The 19,713-nt window shown below is 41.4% G+C and overlaps 2 protein-coding genes across 3 annotated transcripts in view; one reads left to right on the top strand and one right to left on the bottom strand.

Moving 5' to 3' along the window:
• Nucleotides 1-6,689: 6,689 nt before the first annotated feature.
• Nucleotides 6,690-7,198, bottom strand: MRPL57 (mitochondrial ribosomal protein L57). The gene has a single exon (XM_019523961.1). It carries the CDS (start codon nucleotides 7,157-7,159, stop codon nucleotides 6,845-6,847), a length of 315 nt encoding a protein of 104 aa, XP_019379506.1. The 5' UTR covers nucleotides 7,160-7,198; the 3' UTR covers nucleotides 6,690-6,844.
• Nucleotides 7,199-7,505: 307 nt separating this feature from the next.
• Nucleotides 7,506-19,713, top strand: part of SKA3 (spindle and kinetochore associated complex subunit 3) — a 19,083-nt gene continuing 6,875 nt past the window's right edge. The window contains exons 1-4 of one of the 2 annotated variants that reach the window (XM_019525335.1): nucleotides 7,506-7,745; nucleotides 8,836-8,900; nucleotides 12,526-12,691; nucleotides 15,415-15,841. In XM_019525335.1, the coding sequence (XP_019380880.1) occupies nucleotides 7,643-7,745; nucleotides 8,836-8,900; nucleotides 12,526-12,691; nucleotides 15,415-15,841 (761 nt within the window). In that variant the 5' untranslated portion in view covers nucleotides 7,506-7,642. The remainder of the gene's footprint in view (nucleotides 7,746-8,835; nucleotides 8,901-12,525; nucleotides 12,692-15,414; nucleotides 15,842-19,713) is intronic. The other variant, XM_019525334.1, reaches the window with a different exon arrangement.

Below are 19,713 nucleotides of genomic sequence, written 5' to 3'. Positions count from 1 at the left end.
TGGGCCCCTAATCATGGGCGCTGTCATGCTGCAGATAACAGCACCCTCTTGAGTTAGATGAAGCAGGGGTTGTCCTTTGAGGTTAAAGCATCTCTCTGAAAGTCCACTTTCTGTAACAGTGTAAAATTAAGGAATCCCCCTCTGAATATAGTCACCATTGCTGGAGAACAGATTGGCACAAGGAAGGCTAGTTCAGTGGAAGTATTATGAAAATAAACTTAAAGGTTGAAAAGGTAGCCATGGGTGACCTATTGAGTTCACTAGCCAAATTGGTGCCTGTCACTGGGGTGAGGAGTAGGCTACCCCATTTTTGCTGTCCTCTTTTTGGTGGTGGGGAGGTGGGGAAACGGGCTGAGGCATGTAACTGGTATCCAGCTGAGATCAAGGCTATCAATGTTAAAGCAGTTCTACTGACCGTCCCTTAGTTATAAAAGCAAGGGCACTGTTGCTGTCAGGGGAAGTGGCGGGAAAAGCTAGAGGGCAGAGAAGGTAATAACACCATGTTTGGTAAGGAGGGAAGCAAAATAAGTCTGGCTGCTATTCTGCAAACTATTTTCGAGTGTTATCAACAGAAGCAGGACCTTGAATAGGTGTAAACCAGTGTGCACATGCCTTCAGCCCAGGCATCCCTATTGAACAGCTCAGAGGCTTCCAGTCACTATACTGCGGGAACCCAGCCCACCCTTCCAGGATCTCTGGGTGTTTTCTCCAGATAATGTTGTTATTTTTATAAACCTGTTCCACATCCGCAAATATAGAAACACTGGGGTTGTAGCCAAGTAATAGCAACATACGTAAGCCTTCAGGCCCTTCAAAATGAATTTTGCAGTCGATAATAATCCAGTTATCCAAGAATTGCTGAAATAGTCTCATATGACAACAATCTACACACTTTAATATTTTTAAAGGTTAGGGGTTTTTTTAATGAAATGTAGGTAAAATGCTCCAAGGACGGAAGCCCAACATCAGACTGATGTGTAAGGGTTGTGCAAATGTCTGAATCATTGAGGATGACAAGCAGTTTGAATCAGGCAAGGAATCCCTGGAAATAAAATAACTGAGCTTGCTCAAAAGTCTCAGCTAATGCTTTTGCTTATGTTTGCCAATATTTTTATGACACGGTAGCTTCATTAACATTTATGTAACATAATCAGACTGCTTTATTATAAATTTATAAGTGGCTTGTCAATTCTGGGCAAATTTGTGTGACTGAGGAAGGAAAAATGACATGCTGGTCTTTGTTACCAATCACTTTCTTGCAATAACAGAATTTGACTTCACAAATTATGAAGTGATATTTTAAGCCAAGACTTACACTTAATAGTTCAAAAGGTGACACTAGAAGAATTGTTGCCATTGTTACTGTTTTTTAGCTATCTGATCAGGACATGTGCTGTACTGTTAACCAATATACCCAGAAATGTGTAGTATACACAGGTGCCAAGATAGTCTTTATCCAGTATATGTAGGAACTAACACACTGTCAAGCATTTGCACTCGCATGGGTGTTAAATATCTAAATCTTTCAGGTACTGCATATTCGTTGCTTTGATCTTTTCCTGGTGCTTTTTGGGACAAAATAATTATTCACCTAGATGGCTAACTTCCTGTCCATGTTCACACGCCAAGCTGAATTGTACTATTTTGCTTTTTTTATTTTCTGTTTATGGACAGTTGTCTGCCTCACTGATATACTGTACAGTTTCAGTCATCTGGAGCCCTAACACTGGAACAAAAGTTGCATTTGTAGTTAAGGATGAAGGTTAATGCTGACCAGCCACATGTGCATCTGATTTAAAAGAGACACAAGCTAGTGAAATCACTCTTCAATCTAAGCAGTGACTAGCCAAATTCCAAGAAATAGCTTTGAATATGAAGGGTATAGACATGCAAATAAATTATGTCAGATGTACCTGTGAGCACCTCCTTTATAAGGTGGTTAATGCAAGGTGGCTTTCCCCTTGCTGAGAGTGAGATTAGCTACCTCTGGTTTCCCCCAGGTCAGAGCATGCGCAGGGTACTGCAGAATAGCTAGCACACTGTAAATTCACACCCTCACTTGTTCTGTAGTAACTTGCTGAAATTTGACTGCATATTTTCCTATATGAAGACTGAGCTATCTAGAACCCAAGCATACTTTAGGGATTCAAACAGACATTTAAAAATAATCCAAATAAGTCCATTATTGAAAAATCTCTAAACACAGGTTGGCAGAGAACTTTTCATAATGCCTGAAATTTAATTAAATATTCAACACTCAGAACTTCCTGTATCACTACATGATACCAAAGAGCAGCTGCAGAATAGTTATTTATTGTAATACCAGACAGGTTTACTAAGTTCATTTCTGTCAACGTATTTGGGATGCTTTTTGTATGCATTTTCTCTAATACACAGATGCTGCAATATGTAATAAAATGCAGATGATAATTATAGTTCATCTTAGAGCTGATTGTTCAAACTGACATTAGTTTAGACTAGACAGTGATATTGTGCAGTATTACTTGAATTTGTTTCTGTTGGTAAAGTGTGACCACATTTACAAGATTGTTTAATATTACTTGGTTTTCAAAAATTTTGATTTTTTTGTTTTTCCAACAGAAACTAAGAAGAGTGCTTGGCACTCATGCAGATGTGTTGGGAACAAAGTATTGGAATCTCCTGTTGGCACCAAAGAATTAATGGTCACCTGGAGATTTCCTACTGTTGCTGTTCAATAAAGTGTTCAACATCTCATTGTTGATCACTTGCCCTCCTACATCAGCTCTAGTTTGGTATTCTGAGGAAACTAAGGCTTGCCATAGTATTTTTAGGATCAATCCACATCTGGTTCAGGAAGAAGATGCTAGTTGCCAATTCAAAGCTTGCCCCAATTTTAAATCAGTTGATTATGTAAACTAGATATCTCTGCAATTACTCCAGCTTGTGTATTTGCCAGTGAATGTCATCTCCGTTGCACTGTAATGGCAAAGTTCAGGTGTCTGCAACCATTTCACTTATGTAGTTGTCTTTATTGTGCTGCATAAACTTGCAATGAGTTGTATTAAGTCTGTATGAGGTTGATTATACAAGGATAAATATGTAATAAATGATACTTACTGTATTTTTTGTATATTGCAGGTAGGAATATTCCTATGCACAAAGAAAACATGTTGCCATTTATAGTTTCATACTTGAAATAATTTTTTTAATGGGCTTTTATAAAGGAAGTAAATAATACAAAGACACATCACTTTACCTGAAGTTCCTTCATATTTTTTTAAACTGTAGCTTATAACCTCCCTGTATGTGTTGGGTTTTTTCCACTAATGTAATCTTAAACCATTATTTACTGTTGAGTGTTTGCATTCAGAATTTTGTAAATCAAGATTCAGACTTTCATTCTTATTTTATCTGAAATACATTCAAGTTTAAGGCAAAATTTGCACCTTTCTAGGTCCTTTTTTCCCAAAGTGGTAAACTATTATATCAGTGAATGCAAGAATAACTTAATAAAGAATGTGAAATATTCTGGTTATTGTTTAAATGCAATGTGTTTTGTAAAGCATACAGCATGTTCTTTTAACTAATGGAAAAGCTTATGGGGGAAATCTCCTTCTATAGTTTTAATAGACAGGAATTTGTATGGTATGCTTTATGGTACTGATGATTATTCTCCCACATTTACAATCTTCATGAGCCCAAGAGTGTATTACCTTTCAACCCACTCTTGTTTAAGTAAGTAAAGGAAAATCTGATGCTGCATTTTCAAGAATTAGTAGATGCTAACATAGTGAATTATAATTTTTATATCCCAAACAGTCCAGTTTGAGAGACTATTTGAACTCCTTTAATACAGCAAATGTCATGTAACCTTTTCTTTTTAAGGGACAACTGTAAAATTGTTTTGAGAGACAGTCTGGTCAGAGCAGAGATGACTTCAGTTCTCTGAATGGAATATAACCCTATAAGAAGTGGCAGTGGATCAGTCACTGCTTTTCAAATGTAAATGAACAGATTTTCATGAATACAAACCCAGTTTAAACACTAGAATTAGCCTGTAAATGCATTTCATCCACCTTATACTGGTTTAGTCCAGAATTCTATTTAATGGTCAGGGAAGTATATTTCAACTGTTCTCTGTTGTAGTTGAATTATTAAATAATTAGCGTTACTATAAGTTTAGTGTAGAAAATTATGGCTTCTTAAAAATGGGCTGTTCCCTTCTAACATTTGTAATTTGAATTAGACAAGGACAGGATGAAATGGTAGCACAAGCAAATAATAAGTGGAAGAAAAGAATAATAACTGACTGGTAAAATACAAAGCTTTTTCTAAACACAAAAAAAAATGCACACAAAAATTCCAACCACTAAGAGATGTAGTCAGAAAGTATTTAAAAGACTAAAGTGAAGTTGATGGTCCATGAATTTTCAAATTAATGTTGAATTGGAATCAAGTTAGATTAAATATAGAAAGCATTCAGCCCCTTTGATTTGTTGAGGAGCCTGGTAGCTATCAATTATAAATCCAACACAATGAAGTCAGCCTAGTTATCAGTTGGCAATGCTAGTAATAAAATCAAATTTAACTGCTTCAGAAAGTGTCCATTGTAACCGTGAGATGACAGCCAAGGGAGCACAAAGAGAATATTAGTTAACGTAACGCAGGGGCAGGCAATTATTTTAGGCGGAGGGCCACTTACTGAGTTTTGGCAAGCCATCGAGGGCCACGACAGGCAGCCAGAGGCAGATAAATATTACCTTTCTAAATTGAATAGGCCGTTCTGAATGGCCTGGTGAGCCGCATCCAGCCCACGGGCTGCGTTTTGCCCACCCCTGGCATAATGGGTGGTAGTCAAAAAGACACTGCCAGCTTACAGTTACCAAATCTTCTCAACAAGAGTTTAAGCAGCAGTGAGAGCAGAAGGCAAAACGGATTTTTAAACAACTTTTTCTTGTTTTCTTCCAAACAATGAGCAATGGAGGCTGGCATCCAAGAGAAGGTGATCTCTTGCTAATAAACAAGAGATAACAGGTAGAGTGGGGCAGGCTGTGAAGGGTTTGCAATACAGAAGGTAGGCAGTAGAGATGCACTTAGACACTTTACATAGTGAAAAAAATAGGTTAGGAAAGCAGTCTTAGCATCACTACTGTTGCCAGATAAATGAAATCTTGCCTTGCAGGTGTCATCCAGAGAAAAGGATGATATAGTAATCAAGATACAAAGTAAGATCCTAGAAAAAATTGTCCCTGAATCCCACTACAGGTGACTACTCTGCTGCAAACAGATTTTACTAAAAAGTTGAGCATAAATTCAACAAGTAGTAATTTATGGCTCTCAACATGGTTTGAGATTTACGGAGCCACCCTTCAAGTTCCTCTGGCAAATGGGTTGTGACAATACTTTGGACTTTATGGTTAAGCACACTGAAGTGAGGCATACACCATGCTCACTTCCATTTGGAAAAAGCCATTCTAAACCAACACTTTCCTTAAGATATCTGTAGCTGTTGCAAAATATTGAGAGATAAAAGACACAAGACTGCTCTTGAAATCTAGCAGGTCCTCACCTGTGATTTATGTCTGAACAGCTGACTGTCAGAAAAGGGGATAATCTGAAGTGCACAAGAATTACAGATTCCTACAGAAAACCAAACACCGTCAATCTTAAAGTATTATTTTACATCTCATAACAAGAACAGATGTCACATCTTCCCATTCTAAACGAACAAAATGGGAACTCAGTCCAAACTTACAGCCTCCCTGGTTTTGTTATAGCTGCCTACTCTTCCTCTGTGCCTGCCCCACTAGCACAGCTTTCCCAGTTGCAGTGGTAGAAATGATTTCAAAACTATCCTTTATTAGTTTTCCATGATTAGAATCTAATTAAATTCATAAGTTGTCCACATATAGAATCTAATTATGCACAGTGGGGCATCATCTTAAATTCAGGGAGGTCTTGGATTCAGGTTAACATGATCTTTCCTCCATCTGGAAGCTACTCTGAGGGCAATCTAAGTCTCACCTTTCATCAAGTAGAAGTAAAGGTTTCCCCTAGATTTATGCAGTACATGCGTTCCTGGAGAATACTGCATAAATCAAATTTGCACAAAGCAAACTCACTTTATAATGTAAGAAATAGGGCTAGGTCCTGTTTCAGCTGCTCCTGGGGCCACTCTAGCCGCAGCTACCTACAGCCACTGAGCTGCACCATGCCCCAAACACCCCCAAGGCCCTGCCTGTCCCTACTCACCCCAGCTCGTTGCAGCCGTCCTGGGAACAGCTGATGCCAGCTCCCTGTAGCCGCTGGGCTGCACTGTGCCGTCACAGCTCCCGGGGCCACTGCAGCTGGGGCTAGGGTGAGTGCCATGCCCCACGCCGCCCACATCTCTGTTTGTCCGCACTCACCCCAGCCCGTGCTGGAGCAGCTCCAGGAGCAGCTGGCGCCAGCAGCTCCCAGGGCCGCTGCAGCCAGGGCTGGGGCAAGTGGGACCATGGCCCTTTCCCCTGCCCCCACAGACTTACCTGCTTGGGGCAGGGGGGCATCTGTGCTTATCGTATAAAGAGTGAATTTACCTTGCATATAAATGAATTACGGGTCTAAATATGCTCATCACAAAAGAGTGAATTTGCATATAAAGAACCTGCATAAATCGAGGGAAACCTGTAGTATAGAATCTGGCCATTAAACTTCACACACACAACAAATCGTTTCTGAAGGAATCTGTTTTAATTTCAGTAACTCTTAACAAGATATTTCAGGTCTTTCATATCTTTGTCCCCAGTTTTCGGACAGGTACAAAGCGTCCCAGACCCAAAGGCCGGGCAGCGTAAGCGTGCTCCCACAAAGCAGGCTGCATCGCTCAACTTCCTGTCCATTTTTTGGACACATTTAAATGATTCAACTGATCCCCAAGATACTTGTGTGGGGGGAAGTTGGAGACGATCCTGCTTCTCAAAGCTTCCCATCGTGCCTGTCGCCACTCGGTGTTATGCTTATGCTCTTCCTTGGCTGTCAGATACGAGCAGCTCAACCAATATTGGTTCTCTGCTTCGATTTCCAGTCTCCTAATCATCCTCGTCTTCATGCCCAGAGTCACCTTCCTCGGCCGCCTGTACTTCCCAATCCATTGGCTCCCAGGAATCTTATTGCGGAGTAGGGCCAGGCTCAGAAACATGGCACCTTAGAAAGCCAAAACATGCACCTTTAATCTCTTCGTCGGCTCCAGCTCCTTAGAGCCGGCTCAGAAGGGCAACAGCGGAGGCGCGGGGCTGCCCAGCGTAGACCTCGCTCCCTCCCCAGCTCCCCCGTGCCCTCCCGCTCCACTCCCCGGGGGAAGTGCCCGACTGCAGCCGCAGACACGCCTGAACCACCGCGGCGCCTCCAGGGAGCGGTCGGCTGGCTCCCACGCCCGGAGGGAGGGGAAACACAGCGCCCAGACTCACCGTCTAACCCTGGCTCCAGCCCCAGCCCCAACTCAACAGCAAGTTCGACCCCGCACGGGACAAGATGGCGCCACGCACGCCGGACACGTCATCTCCTCGCGCGGAAGGGCGGGGCCTCGCGGCAGCCAACGAAACACGTCCTCGCGGAGTTTCGAAACCGCGGGCGGGAGTGGTGCTTCTGTGTTTTCAACTGCTCGCTGGTCTCCACCATCGTCATGAGCGTGTCCGGGAGCTTCTTCAGCGGTCTGCGCCAGTTGGCGGTCACGCTGGAGCGGGAGACGCGGCAGCTGGAGCGGGCATTGAATCGGGAGGAGCGTGGTGAGGCTCGGCCGCGGGTGGGGCAAGAGGGGGCTCCTGGGAGCGCAAGTGCCGCGGGCAGCCCGCGTGTGCGGGGCATGTGGCATCTCAGGGAGGGGCAGGGAGAGGAAAGTGGAGTAAGGGAAAGGGAGTGGCTCTGGGGTGAGAGGGTAGGGCTGACTTGTGGCACCTCCGCGAAAAAGGTTGGCTCTCCACTGAGCCGGTGCATTCTCGCACCAAGTGCGTGGAAATGTCGTATTTGAAATGCAGCGTATTTTCATCTGTGATGACTGATAATACCGAGAAGCTTTGAGCCAGGGGTCTGGTGGGGATTTGTTTTTAGCGTCTAAATTGTTGTTAGAGCGTTGTGGCCTTGTACATATCCGCTTGCGCCGTTGTCTCCGAGGTCTAAGGGCAGTCGGTTCTCCTCACCTTCTCCGTTTCCTCAGAAGACCGTTAGTAGGGTCCGGGCTGCCGCGTGCTGTTTGTCTCTATGCATTCTTCTCTTCCTCTGTAGTCTGTCTGCACGTTTGTTTCAAGAGTCTTCACTTATCAGCTTTTTGCTCTGTATATTGCAGTGTCTCCGCTCGTAGTAGCTGTTCCCTCTTATTTCACGTACGCACATTAACTCTATTTCCAGTATAACATGCACGAACTGATTTTGAAGACACTAGCCTTGGTCTGCCTACAAAAGTAGTCAGTTAAGTTGGTGTTTATGTCCTGTTGTCTGCAGGTGAACAGACAAAAACAATCTAAACACCTTTTCAATATCTGAACTGAAAATTTGCTCCATGTTTCAAGGGACGTTTCTGGCGATGTAGTCTCAGTCACTTGTATTACCAATATTTGGATTAGTAACAGTGGACTTAATCTGATCCCAGTCGGTTTCTGTCGTCTTTGCTTTTTACACTGATTTAGCTGCAGTCTTGTGCTGTATGCTGGATTTGATGAATGATTTCATGCTTGATGCTCTTTTTTGTTTTTGTATGTTGACTTTAATAGAAGCCTACAGACATAGTAGAAATAATTGAGATTACAGATATTGTGACAAAAAGATACCGATCCTTCTGTATTTCTTCCAAACTTGTTTTTGTTAACATGCACAATGAAGACTATGAAGATGAACCTCCAGTGAGAGTGTTACACGATCTGCATTGTGAAGTCAGAACTTTAAAGGTAATGTGTAACTCGCCTCATTCACCAAATGATGCTGTTATCTTTTTACTTTCCCAGTTTGTGGATTATACAATTAAACATTTCAGCAGTTTTTCTTCATGAGGGTCAATAGCTTTGAATCTGACTTTATTATTGGGACCCGTAGACAAAATGGTTTCCAAAGTCAATACACAGTTTTTTATAAAGTTGATGTCAGCCACTTGAGTGCCTTATGCCAGTTGGTGCACATGAGAGGAATCCAATTTCAACTTCAACCTTCCAGGGTGTGGTTTTAAAATAAAGACGTCACACTGAAAATATTTTCCTGTCATCTTGGTATATGGATATTTTGTTGACTGTGTTCAAGTAGTGTGTGTGTGTGTATGTGTGTTTGTGTGTGTGTGTGTCTGTAGACTAACATATATTAAAAAAAAATCTTAGGGAGTAGGCTGTAATATGGAAGGGTTTCTAAGAGAGCATTATTCCAAGTAAATATATTTTATCATATTTTACAGTGAACTACATAAAACTTTTCCATATTTTAAATTTGTATTTATACTTACCAATGTTTAAGGGTCTGCTCTAATGAATTATTGAAGCTTGTACTTTTAAAGCGTTTGGAACCTAAACCTGTTAAATTAGTCTGGCCCTGGGTTTGGGGCTTTTGCTTTTTTCCTCATGCATGCAGTGGAAGCAGGAAGATACCATTAGTCTGTAAAAATTCCTAATGTTCTCTTTTATTTATTAGTGTCACCTCTCCAAATTGCACTCCCTTAACCACAATCCATGAGGTGCCTGTGATTAGCACATTCTAGACAGAACACTGGGAGAAAGGGCAGAATGCAATCCTGGAGCCTTATGTGAAGTCCTTCTTATAATCTGCCCTGTGAGCAATGACATGGACCGCCTGCCTTTCTCAACCCATGATGAGCCATACAACCCTTAAATCAAGTACTCCCAATTCTATTAGTTGTGGATAGTAGTGGTAGAAGGATGCTGCGTTGGAAGTGGATAGTTTAGTAAAGGTGATGGAAGGCTGGCATGCCTAGAAGGACAGTGTTACGGTTGTACATAGTTCACAGTTTATGGCGGTTACGTTTAGGTTAGGCTGGAGACATAGGCCTTCATTTGTACAGGCTTTCATGTCTACTACTGAAGATTTTGAGGAATTTGCAGCACTAAAAATCCTAGTGGGAGAGGGGAGGGGAGCATACAGACGTTCCAGCCTGTAGCTGCTCCCTCTCTCCTGCTCCCCTGTGTTCACTGACTGGAATGACCCAAGGCAGGGGAGCAGCTGGCGGGGACCAGGGAGGAGTTGAGTGGCTGGTGTTCCTCCTGCATCCCTCAGACCAGATTCAGCCGAATATGGGGAACACTAAGGGAACCTTTCTCTGCTGTTTTCCTGCACACTTCTCAGACTGGGATCAACCCAGTTTGGGAAACATGCAGAGAGCATTTTCCTCGCTGCTCCCCTGTCTTCCCTAGACTGGGGTCACCCTAATCTGATAAACGTATGGGCATGCATTGAATTCTTCCCAGTCCCTGGGTGGAGCCAAACAAGGGAATTGTGTTTAGTATTTATTTCCTATATAAGTGAGTCTGCTGCAGGAGAGAGAGATCTTCCTGGCTGAAAGATTATCTTTCTCCTGGAATCGGCATGTTTCCCGAGGGGAAAAACTTCACTAATGCACGTGTATGCCCAGTTCCTAGTGGGAGAGTAGCATTTCTCCCACTAGAAACATAATGTCTGTCCTACCCATAGAGTGTGAGAGCCTTTTGGATGGTTGAAGTCTTTACTTGCTTTTTGTGGCTTTGTCAAGTATGGTGCAAGAAGACCGCAATTGTTTGTCTTCACAAAGAATAAGAGGGAACATGATGAAAATATGTATAATAGAGATTTCCTTTCCTTTATGCTGTACATACGTTCCTGGAAAACAGTGCATAACTTGAATTTGCATAAAGGGAACCCACTTTACAATGCAGCAAATAGGGGTACGTTCCAAGACCTTGACTGTACTGACTCCCAGACCCATTTCTACCACTTTTTACAAGACAATTTTGGTACTCGCCAACAGCAGACAGTGCACATAAGCACAGGGTGGTGCTTCTGCACGGTTCAAAATCTCCAGTTTTGTCTCCAGCGTTAGTGAACTACTCTTGCGCTTCATTGATGGACCAGGAAGAGGGGTAGGAGATAAGCTAGTGGGATGCTTAGAAGCAATAATGGGGATGGCAACTACAGAAACACGTGTCACAGACAGCAAGCGAGAACAGATCCACACAGGAGACTATATTTGGATGCACATCACTTCCACAGTGCACCACAGAAAGCAGCTGACTGCAGGCTTCCACCAGTCCGATCACATAAATTTTGGTACCTGCAAGGTAAATTCACTCTTGTTATAAAAATGATCCTCACATAAAAGCGAATTTGCACATACAGAACCTGCATGCAGCAAGGGAAACCTGTATAATTGTTTAACCAGACATGGGGGGTTGTTCTCCCAACTTCAGCACAGTGACACAGGGAATAAATTTTAATGTATAAGCTGACAAATCCAAAATCGGTAAACCAATATTTTCATGCAGTGTGCAGTTAGGCAGTTGCCTTCTTTGCTGCATTATGTCACTGAAACCAAACCAGTTTTAAAAGGGTTTGGACATTTGTGTGGGTAACAATTCTAAATAACTGTCAGAATTCAAAATGTGTGCTGGCATTAATGTTACATCTCTAGCTGATGGTCACAACCCAGTTTTTTTGTTGGTGTTAGGAAGAGGCCTAATGTAGGATTCATAGCTGCATAATGAGAGATGTTTCATGTTCTCAAACATCTTGTGATATTTAGGCTATTGATGAACAACAGGTATTATCTAGCGTGGTGATTCTTCTTTTCAGAATTAGAAACCGTTTCTAAATACTGAAAAGAGTAGCTGCATTGGTGATGAGTCCCTATGGAACTGATTATTTTAATATTGTTAAATTTCAATTGTATTGTCATATAACTAATTGTCAGTAACTTACCTTTAATAGATGTCACTTCTACTTTTTATAATATATGCTTACATTGCACCAGGTCTGCTACTCAGGATTGTGCTTCTCTACCTTATTGAGTGGTGTCCCATGTTTTTTTTTTTATTATTACTGATGTTTGTTTTAAGAAAAAAAAAAAAGTCTGCCTACCAAATTTCAGCTGGTGACCAGTGTTCAGAAGGAACAAGATGTTTAGTAAAACTGCTTAAAATTTCAGGGTTTTTTTTCTTTTTTCTTACTATACACATCTTTATTTTGTGACTACTATTTTGAATAAGGAAAGCCTTTTCTTGAAGGTTCATTGCTTTTACCCATTCACTTAAATGTCATTATACTCCTTGCTGATCCATTAACAAAAGAAAGGAAAAGTTGCCTATGTTCTTGTTATGTATAAGTTAGGTGTTTACTTTATATTAGGACTCTAAAGTGCCACAGGTATTTATGAATAAATCCATGTGTAGACACTTATACCAGAACAAGTGTTGCTTTAGTTTGTTTGTTTTTAAGATTAATCTACTTTGTTAGTCAGGACTGTATCTCACTGGACATAACTCTATATACACACAAGGCGTTAGTGGTATATAAAAACCTGTCTATCCTTTTTTCTTTTCAAAGGGGGATGTTAGAGCTACCCTTGAAAAGAGTTGCTGTGAAAGAGAAGAAATGTATGACTTCATAAAGGCCAGCAAAGTGCTGCTGCAAAGAAATGCATCTGATCTTGGAAAAATAAGAGAACTCTTCCAGAAATATGGTTATAAACCACTTGTCAGGGATAACTCAGGTAATGCTTCTTGAAAAGAAACATTTGAGGGAACGTGATTTGCTGAAGCTTGAACTTTATAGTATATGTATCTACATTTTATAGCTAGTCCATACTACATCTGACCTGTTCTTTAATATAATGTAAGCTTAGGCTAGTTCTTATTTCTGTGAATTCCTATCACTTCACCTGTTTATAAATCCCTGAAAGTGTGTGTAATCTAACTGGGTTGTGTGAACACATTAGACATGTATCACAATAATAAGCATAACATTGCAGACCTTGATCTTTTATTTGTACACGTGTACCACAGTAATAGTTTTACATTAATATTCAAAGGGTCTTCTGCTGCCTGCTCTAAACCCAGACAAAAAACCCAGCAGTTCTAGAGCTAGATTAGCTTGTTTTGTTTGGGTTTTTCTTAAACTCAATATTAGAAAAAGATAATGAGTGCTTTATGGTCACTTAACAGCAACGTTCTTAAAACATCTTGGTTAACACATTTTTGGACTCAACTCTTAGCCAAGTTTAGGCTTTGTATAGGCAAGAAGTAGCACTCCTTCACTTTAAGCTTGCTCAGATCCTTGTGAAAATTTCAGAAGGAGTATTCTTTTCAATTTAGCTTAAAATGGTTCCTTGATCTAAGGCTCTAAACTATACCAAAACAAGAGTACGAGTGCTCAAATAAGTCAGTGACAAAAAAAAAGAGTGATCCATGATAAGTGCCTGTGTTCTCACTCTTATTCCAAGGTAGGAGTATTAATCTAAAGCCAACTTTCAGTAGATTATTGCTTTCTTGGAGGAAAAAGCTACCAGAGGTTAAGAGCAAGCACTCAGGTAGTTATCGTGGACCATCGTTTGCCTCAAGGTAACTTGTTCATGAGTGTCTGCTGTAAATATATATGCAGTGTCTAACAAACCTGGTTCGAAATCATATAATTGGTTAAGAACTCTTGTGAGTGAGATCACCTTTTCTTGAACCACCTACATGGTTGAGAGACATAAGCAAGTTTTCAGGTATCACACTACCATTCCTCGGGCCGCTGGAAGAGAAGCAGACACAGCAGAACCAGGTAGCAGATGGAGCCAGGTTTTATGTAAAACCCCATATGTAAATAAAACATAAGCAATTATCTGGCAGGCAGAAGAGATGCAGTAAAAACATGCTAATGGAAGAACAAGATCATTCAGGGGGATTGTTAACACCTGTGAAATGCAGAGGTTAACAAATGGAGTGTGCAGCCACTGTCTGTGTTAAATCGCTGTCACTTAGCATCCACTTAAATAATGAATTTCTGTTCCCATGATCATTTTGTGATATAGTTTATATATGATTTGTACACATACCTTTTAAGTGGTGAGGGTAGCTTTCAAGAGAGTCCTACTGGCATTAACCTTCTCTTTAACCCAAAAAAAGAAGAGAGTTTATTCCCAGAACTGGAAAGAAATTTTGTTTCCAACGTGCATTTTTTGTATAGTTGTTAACTGGAGGTGCACCAATACATCGGTCCCATATTGGATCAGCACTGATATAAGGAAAATTGACAGTATCAGCAATCAGCTTTTTTTGGCTTATGTGGCTGATTAATGTCCCTGATAAGTGCCCTATGCATGCACGCAGCTGCAGCACAGCACACAGGTGGTCAGGAGCACAGCCCAGCAGTGTGGAAAGCAGCCAGGTCAGGCTGGTAAGCTGTGAGGGAAGGGGCATGAGGGGAGCGGATCAAGGTCCCCACAGTGAGGGAAGGAGTGGGTCTGGGGCAGCGGTAGGTGCTGCACAGACAGGATGGGACAGCTGCAAGCAGCTGGGGCGGGGCATGGCTTCCACCACTGCATCCAGCCCAGGAGGGCAGGGCGAGGTGTATGCCCCCAGATCTGTATGTGGGGCAAGGGGGGGCTCTTCACAGTAGGGGGCTGGGCCGGGTTATGTTCAGGGCAGGCAGTGACAGCACTAGGCAGGGGACTTCAGCCACCCCAAAATTATAGCCCCCACCAACCTCTCCTCCCAGTGCCGCTGCCACCTTCCCTGAGTGTAGCCCACCCTCACCCCACATACAGATCCGGGGGCACATGCCCCCCATGCCCTCCCTGGGTGTGTACAGTGGTGGGAGCTGCCACCTCCCTGCACCTCCCAGACGAGCTGCCTGCCCCAGCTCTACTTGATCCTCACTGTGGAGGCCTCAATCTGCCCACACCCCTTCCTTCAACCACAACAGACTTACCAGCCCAGTACTGCTCTCCAAACTTACCGGCTGCATATCAGCAATCGGATCGGTATCAGCCAATATGGTTCATTAAAAATCAGCCATTGGTATTGGCCCAAAAAAGTCTCTATCAGTGCACCCTTAAGTAATAAGTTAATATTTTGCTTTTATAAGAACTACTTTTTATTTAACAACAAATAAGGCTTTCTGCTACTACTTAGCCTTACATTTTCATGCAAATTTGTTTGTTTATTAGCTTTCAGATCTTATTCCCCATATACTTTATTTCAATAAAGAAATTATTTTTTGGATTCCTTTTAACAGGGTTTCAGTTTTTTACGAGCAACCCTTGTGTATATGGGCCTATGCACTAGTAAATCTGATTCCAGGTTCAACATTATTAGGAGTAAGATGAAAGGGCCAGTCTTTCATATTGTACTCAGCAGTGGATTTGGAAAACAGTCTTAACTGTTTTCAGTCTCAGACAGTTTTTCGATGGTACACTGACGTTTGTCACATCCTCTGTCTATAATAAAACAGTGAAGGAGGAAGACAAGGAAGTTAACCATGAATCTGAGGTATCTGATCAGAATAATTCTGATCAAGAAGAGAACAAGCCTGGCATTCCTGCTTGCATTGAAAAACCACCTGTACCTCAGGATCCTCTACGAAGCCCACATCTGTCAGATTTTGGTCTTTCACAATATGCTTTCTCCAGAACGTGGAATGCAATGAACATACAACCCCAGACAAATATGCATAAAGAAGATTCAAGAAATAATACAACTCCGGCCCCAAAACAGATGCCTTATATGCCACCCATAACACCCAAGTGTACATTAAAGATGGATGGTTGTGAGCATTTAACTCCAAAGCTTGAACATTTTGGCATTAGTGAACATACCATGTGTTTGAATGAAGACTATACAATGACACTTATTAATAAATCTCTTCAGGCAAACAAAATGTAAGTAGATGAGCTTTTTAATTTGAAGTTTTTTTCTCTCCGTGTTTCTTCTGTAGTGATATTAGTTCCCCACCAACATAGGTTTTGGTGACAGGTGACCTGATCTTCTTTCTTTACTTTTTTTTCTTTGCAATTTCCTGCTTCTAATATCCAGCTCTTTGCATGCATTTATAGATAGGGTAGATCAGTTGCTTGTTCCTACAGATATTGTGCCACTAGAGAACTTTTTTTCCGAGTTTAAATGAGTTTAACATAGTGCAGAGACAGGCACAGTGTATATTGCGAGCCTCAGAATTGGGTTCCAATATCAGTAAACATTGTCTTTTTTACAGTAATCATCAAAGCACTACTTTTTAAGGCTATTTTAATGACTAGAGAAAAGATGTCTCTAAGTAACAGATTGGTGCACAATAAGGTTGTGTTTTTTGTTTTTTGGGGGGTTTTTTAGCACTTCCTTTAAAAGTAGTCATTAGCTGTAATGTTGACACTGCTTTGGGGGTAAATTCTAGTTGCCAGAAAATAATATAAATGCTTATATGATGGGAAAAGTTTGCAAAATTAATTATCTGTAGTATTTACAACAGACATTAGAGTATTGATAATTTGGACTGATTTCAGGGCCTGACTTCCAAAAATGGGTGCAACCAGGCCTGAAAATTAGGCTCTTGCTGTTCAGAATTGAATGAAATGGAGAAAGTAAACAGCATAACTGATTTTAAAGCAATTAACTTCCTATTGTTTGGTTGTAGTAGGTAAGGTTATTAATAGAAGTTACAATATTATTACTACTACAATAACAAAAAAAATCCCATTAGCAGGCTTCCAAACTTCTTAGCAACAAAACTAACTCACAGTTGTATAGAGACCTAAATTAATTGTAACTGGTGCTAACCACACCAACATCGTGTAAATCATCAAAGGCTGAACATTGAGGATTAGGAGCATCCTGCTGTTTGCGGGGGGAGGGGAGAGGTAGTTGAAGTTAAGAGACCTAAAGGGATGTTTGACTTCAGTCAACTCCTTGCTTCCTGTAGTCTGTGAACTTTGTTAGTGTTGCTAGACTGAATAGTCCATCATGACTTTTTTTTTTTATATTAATATGTAATGCATATATTTTAGCTATTCTACATCAAGGTAGAATGAATCAAAACCACTCATTTTTGTGACTTAAATTAAGGCTTCCTGATGTTCACTTAAGTGATTGATTTTAATGTACTTTTTCCTTTTGAACTTCTTTTCCTAAGGAAAGAATTGGTCTAATCAGTTGATGTGACTAAAACATGTAGGTTTGCAGCTAAATATAGCCTTTATTCTATTTAGAGTACTACCTTGAGCCAGATCCAATGCCTACTGCAGTACTGAATTTTACATGTTTAGTTATGCAGTGAAATCTAAAAACAGGAGTTAATCATGTAGGATCCTTATACAATCAGCTGGAAAAGCTGAGTACCTCAAGGGAGTCATTTAGAACTAGTCAGTAGGAAGCTGCAGGCATGGAATTGTCTGAAGTCCCACCACTTCTTGGAGCTGCAGGTGTCAAGACTACAGGAGCAACGGCTCTATCTGCTTAGAAACCTACCCTGAGAGGATTCAGCCTACTAATGTTCTTACAAGGAACTGAACACAGCTGGAAGTGGTGCCTACCTTATAATAAGCTATATTTTATTTCCCAGTGGTTATAGCATTTGCATAGGCCCCCCTCATCTGAGGGAGGGGTGTGGGTTCAAACCCACACTTTTAACCTCTGGATAATGCTGGCATTGCCAGGATATAGTATAGATTGGTTTACTGCACACTTCACCTCTTCTGTTTCTGCAGTGAGTCAGTTTTAAAGGATGCAAATTTATGAGGCTAGAAGGAGAATAAGCAAGGAGGAGTCTGACTCTGTAGCCTAGTGATTAGGGCACTTCCCTGGGACAGGATCCTGGGTTTCAGTCCCTGTACTATCTATTCCTTTTACGTAAACCAGTCCAAGGTTAAACCATAGAAATAATCCTGAGGTAAGGGACTGGATTAGGTGGGATTCTCTTTCTTCTTCCCCGCCTCCAACTTGAAAAGGACATCTTTAAAGATGCACAGAAGCAGAATTATCTTAAGTATTTTTTCATTAAGCTATCTTTAAATGTGCCTGATTTCTTAGGTAAAAAGTGAATGATCAGCATTTGTATTTAAAACTGACACAAACAGATAGCCTGTGTGATCTGACAGATATTTCTAATCCTCCTAAGCCAAACTTTAGAAAGTATTGAGGTGTCTGAAGATGAGCATAAGTGCTTGTAAAATTTTACAACAATGCCCAAAGTAGGTTAGATGCCTGACTCTCACTCAATGAATGTTAGACCCCTCATGCGCATTCATTTAATGGCGCAATGGGATTCAATTCAAATAGCACCATTACTACTTGCTGGTGCAGGGGAAGCCCAAGATTATGTCCTAGCAAGTTGAAAGGTCCAGCTAGGACCAACAGTCAGCTGACTGTGGTTCTGCATGCTGGAGTCAACATCGGAGACTTGAATTGCAGTCTGGGGTCAGAGCTGACAATCAGCTGATTGTCAGCCCTGGCTGGAAAAGCCCCAGGTGCAGCTCAAAACTGGGATTGTCTGGGTTGGACTGACAATCAGCTGATTGTCCAAACCCCATGCCCAGCAGCTCTGGCCAGGCTGCCTAGCACAGGGAATCGGAGACATTTTGCTGGGGGAAGAGTGGAGAAAGCTGGGAGCCTTGGATCCTCCGTGCCCAAGCAGCCTAGCAAGAGCTGCTGGACAAAAGGTTTTAAATTCCCAACAAGAAAACCTCCTCAGCACCTAGGGTGTCATAGTGGTTATTCAACCTCTCTCACCGTCTGAGGCTGAACATCTGGGGAGTTTTAAAAAGCACAGCTGCAGTCCCTCTGCAAGCATGTATTGTTGGGTTTTTGGGCGGTTTTTTTGCAGGGGGAGGTGTATTTTAAAGTTCTGTGTGCCAGGATTTGTTAGTCAAGACATGGGGAGCTGGGCCTTCCTGGCTCTCCAGTTGCCTGTACCCTGCCCTATTAAGTGGCAGCTCCCAGCTGTATACCCACTCCCTGATGTCAGGCTCATGGCACCCCCACCTGCTCTCTGCCTCCAGGGATTGAAGAGGGGTGCTGGGTCCAGAACCTAATGCTGGCCCCAGCCTGATCACACTGATCAGGTAAGGGTCAACTGTGGCCCAGACTCTGGGGCTGCCCCATAGTGGATCCCTTTGCTCAAATGAGCATCGAGTTGTCATGGATCAGCCCTGTTATGCCACATAGTCAATTTAAGGCGTGATGCACACAAGCTATGAAGATGTTACACTTTGTTTGTGGAATATGTTTGGCTTGTTTGCTGTACTATCACACCATAAATTGGCATTAGCATGTAGAAGGATTACTATTTATGCTGCAGTTAACTCTCTAATCATATCTTAAATGTAACATGTCAGGGCCTAAGTCTCCTCACCTGCTTTAGCTGCTTCTGAAAACCTGACTGGCATCTATCTGTATCTTTTTAGATGCCTTTATTTCTGTTTGAAAATCTGTGTCTTTCAAGTTTATTAGATCTCATTCTTTTTTTTTTCCTGTTTTTTATCCATTTATTAAAGAAAAAAAGAAAGGTAATTAAGGTAAAAGGCTTTTTATTTTTCCTGAACAGCATAAATTAAATGTGCTTATGTTTGGGGATGCGGTAAATACTAACATTTGTTCCACAGACAATAATATATTTACTCATTGCAATATGTAATTGTTTTAACCTTGGAATAAAGGGAGAAATGTTTTTTTAATTTCTAACTGTATTATTAAATTGGAAATTATGACAACTTACATTACAGCCTAATCCATTGAGGCTGCTTACAGACTTGGGGGGGGGGGG

This window comes from Gavialis gangeticus, unplaced genomic scaffold, assembly GCF_001723915.1.
Source record: "Gavialis gangeticus isolate Ggan-Ray unplaced genomic scaffold, GavGan_comp1, whole genome shotgun sequence".
In the NCBI taxonomy this organism is placed as follows: Eukaryota; Metazoa; Chordata; order Crocodylia; family Gavialidae; genus Gavialis; species Gavialis gangeticus.
The sequence above is the reverse complement of the archived record's forward strand: the minus strand, read 5'-3'. Positions and strand labels throughout refer to the sequence as shown.

Excerpts from the sequence above, each read along its gene's own strand:
- MRPL57 (XM_019523961.1), bottom strand. The coding sequence starts at position 7,159 with ATGTTTCTGAGCCTGGCCCTACTCCGCAATAAGATTCCTGGGAGCCAA.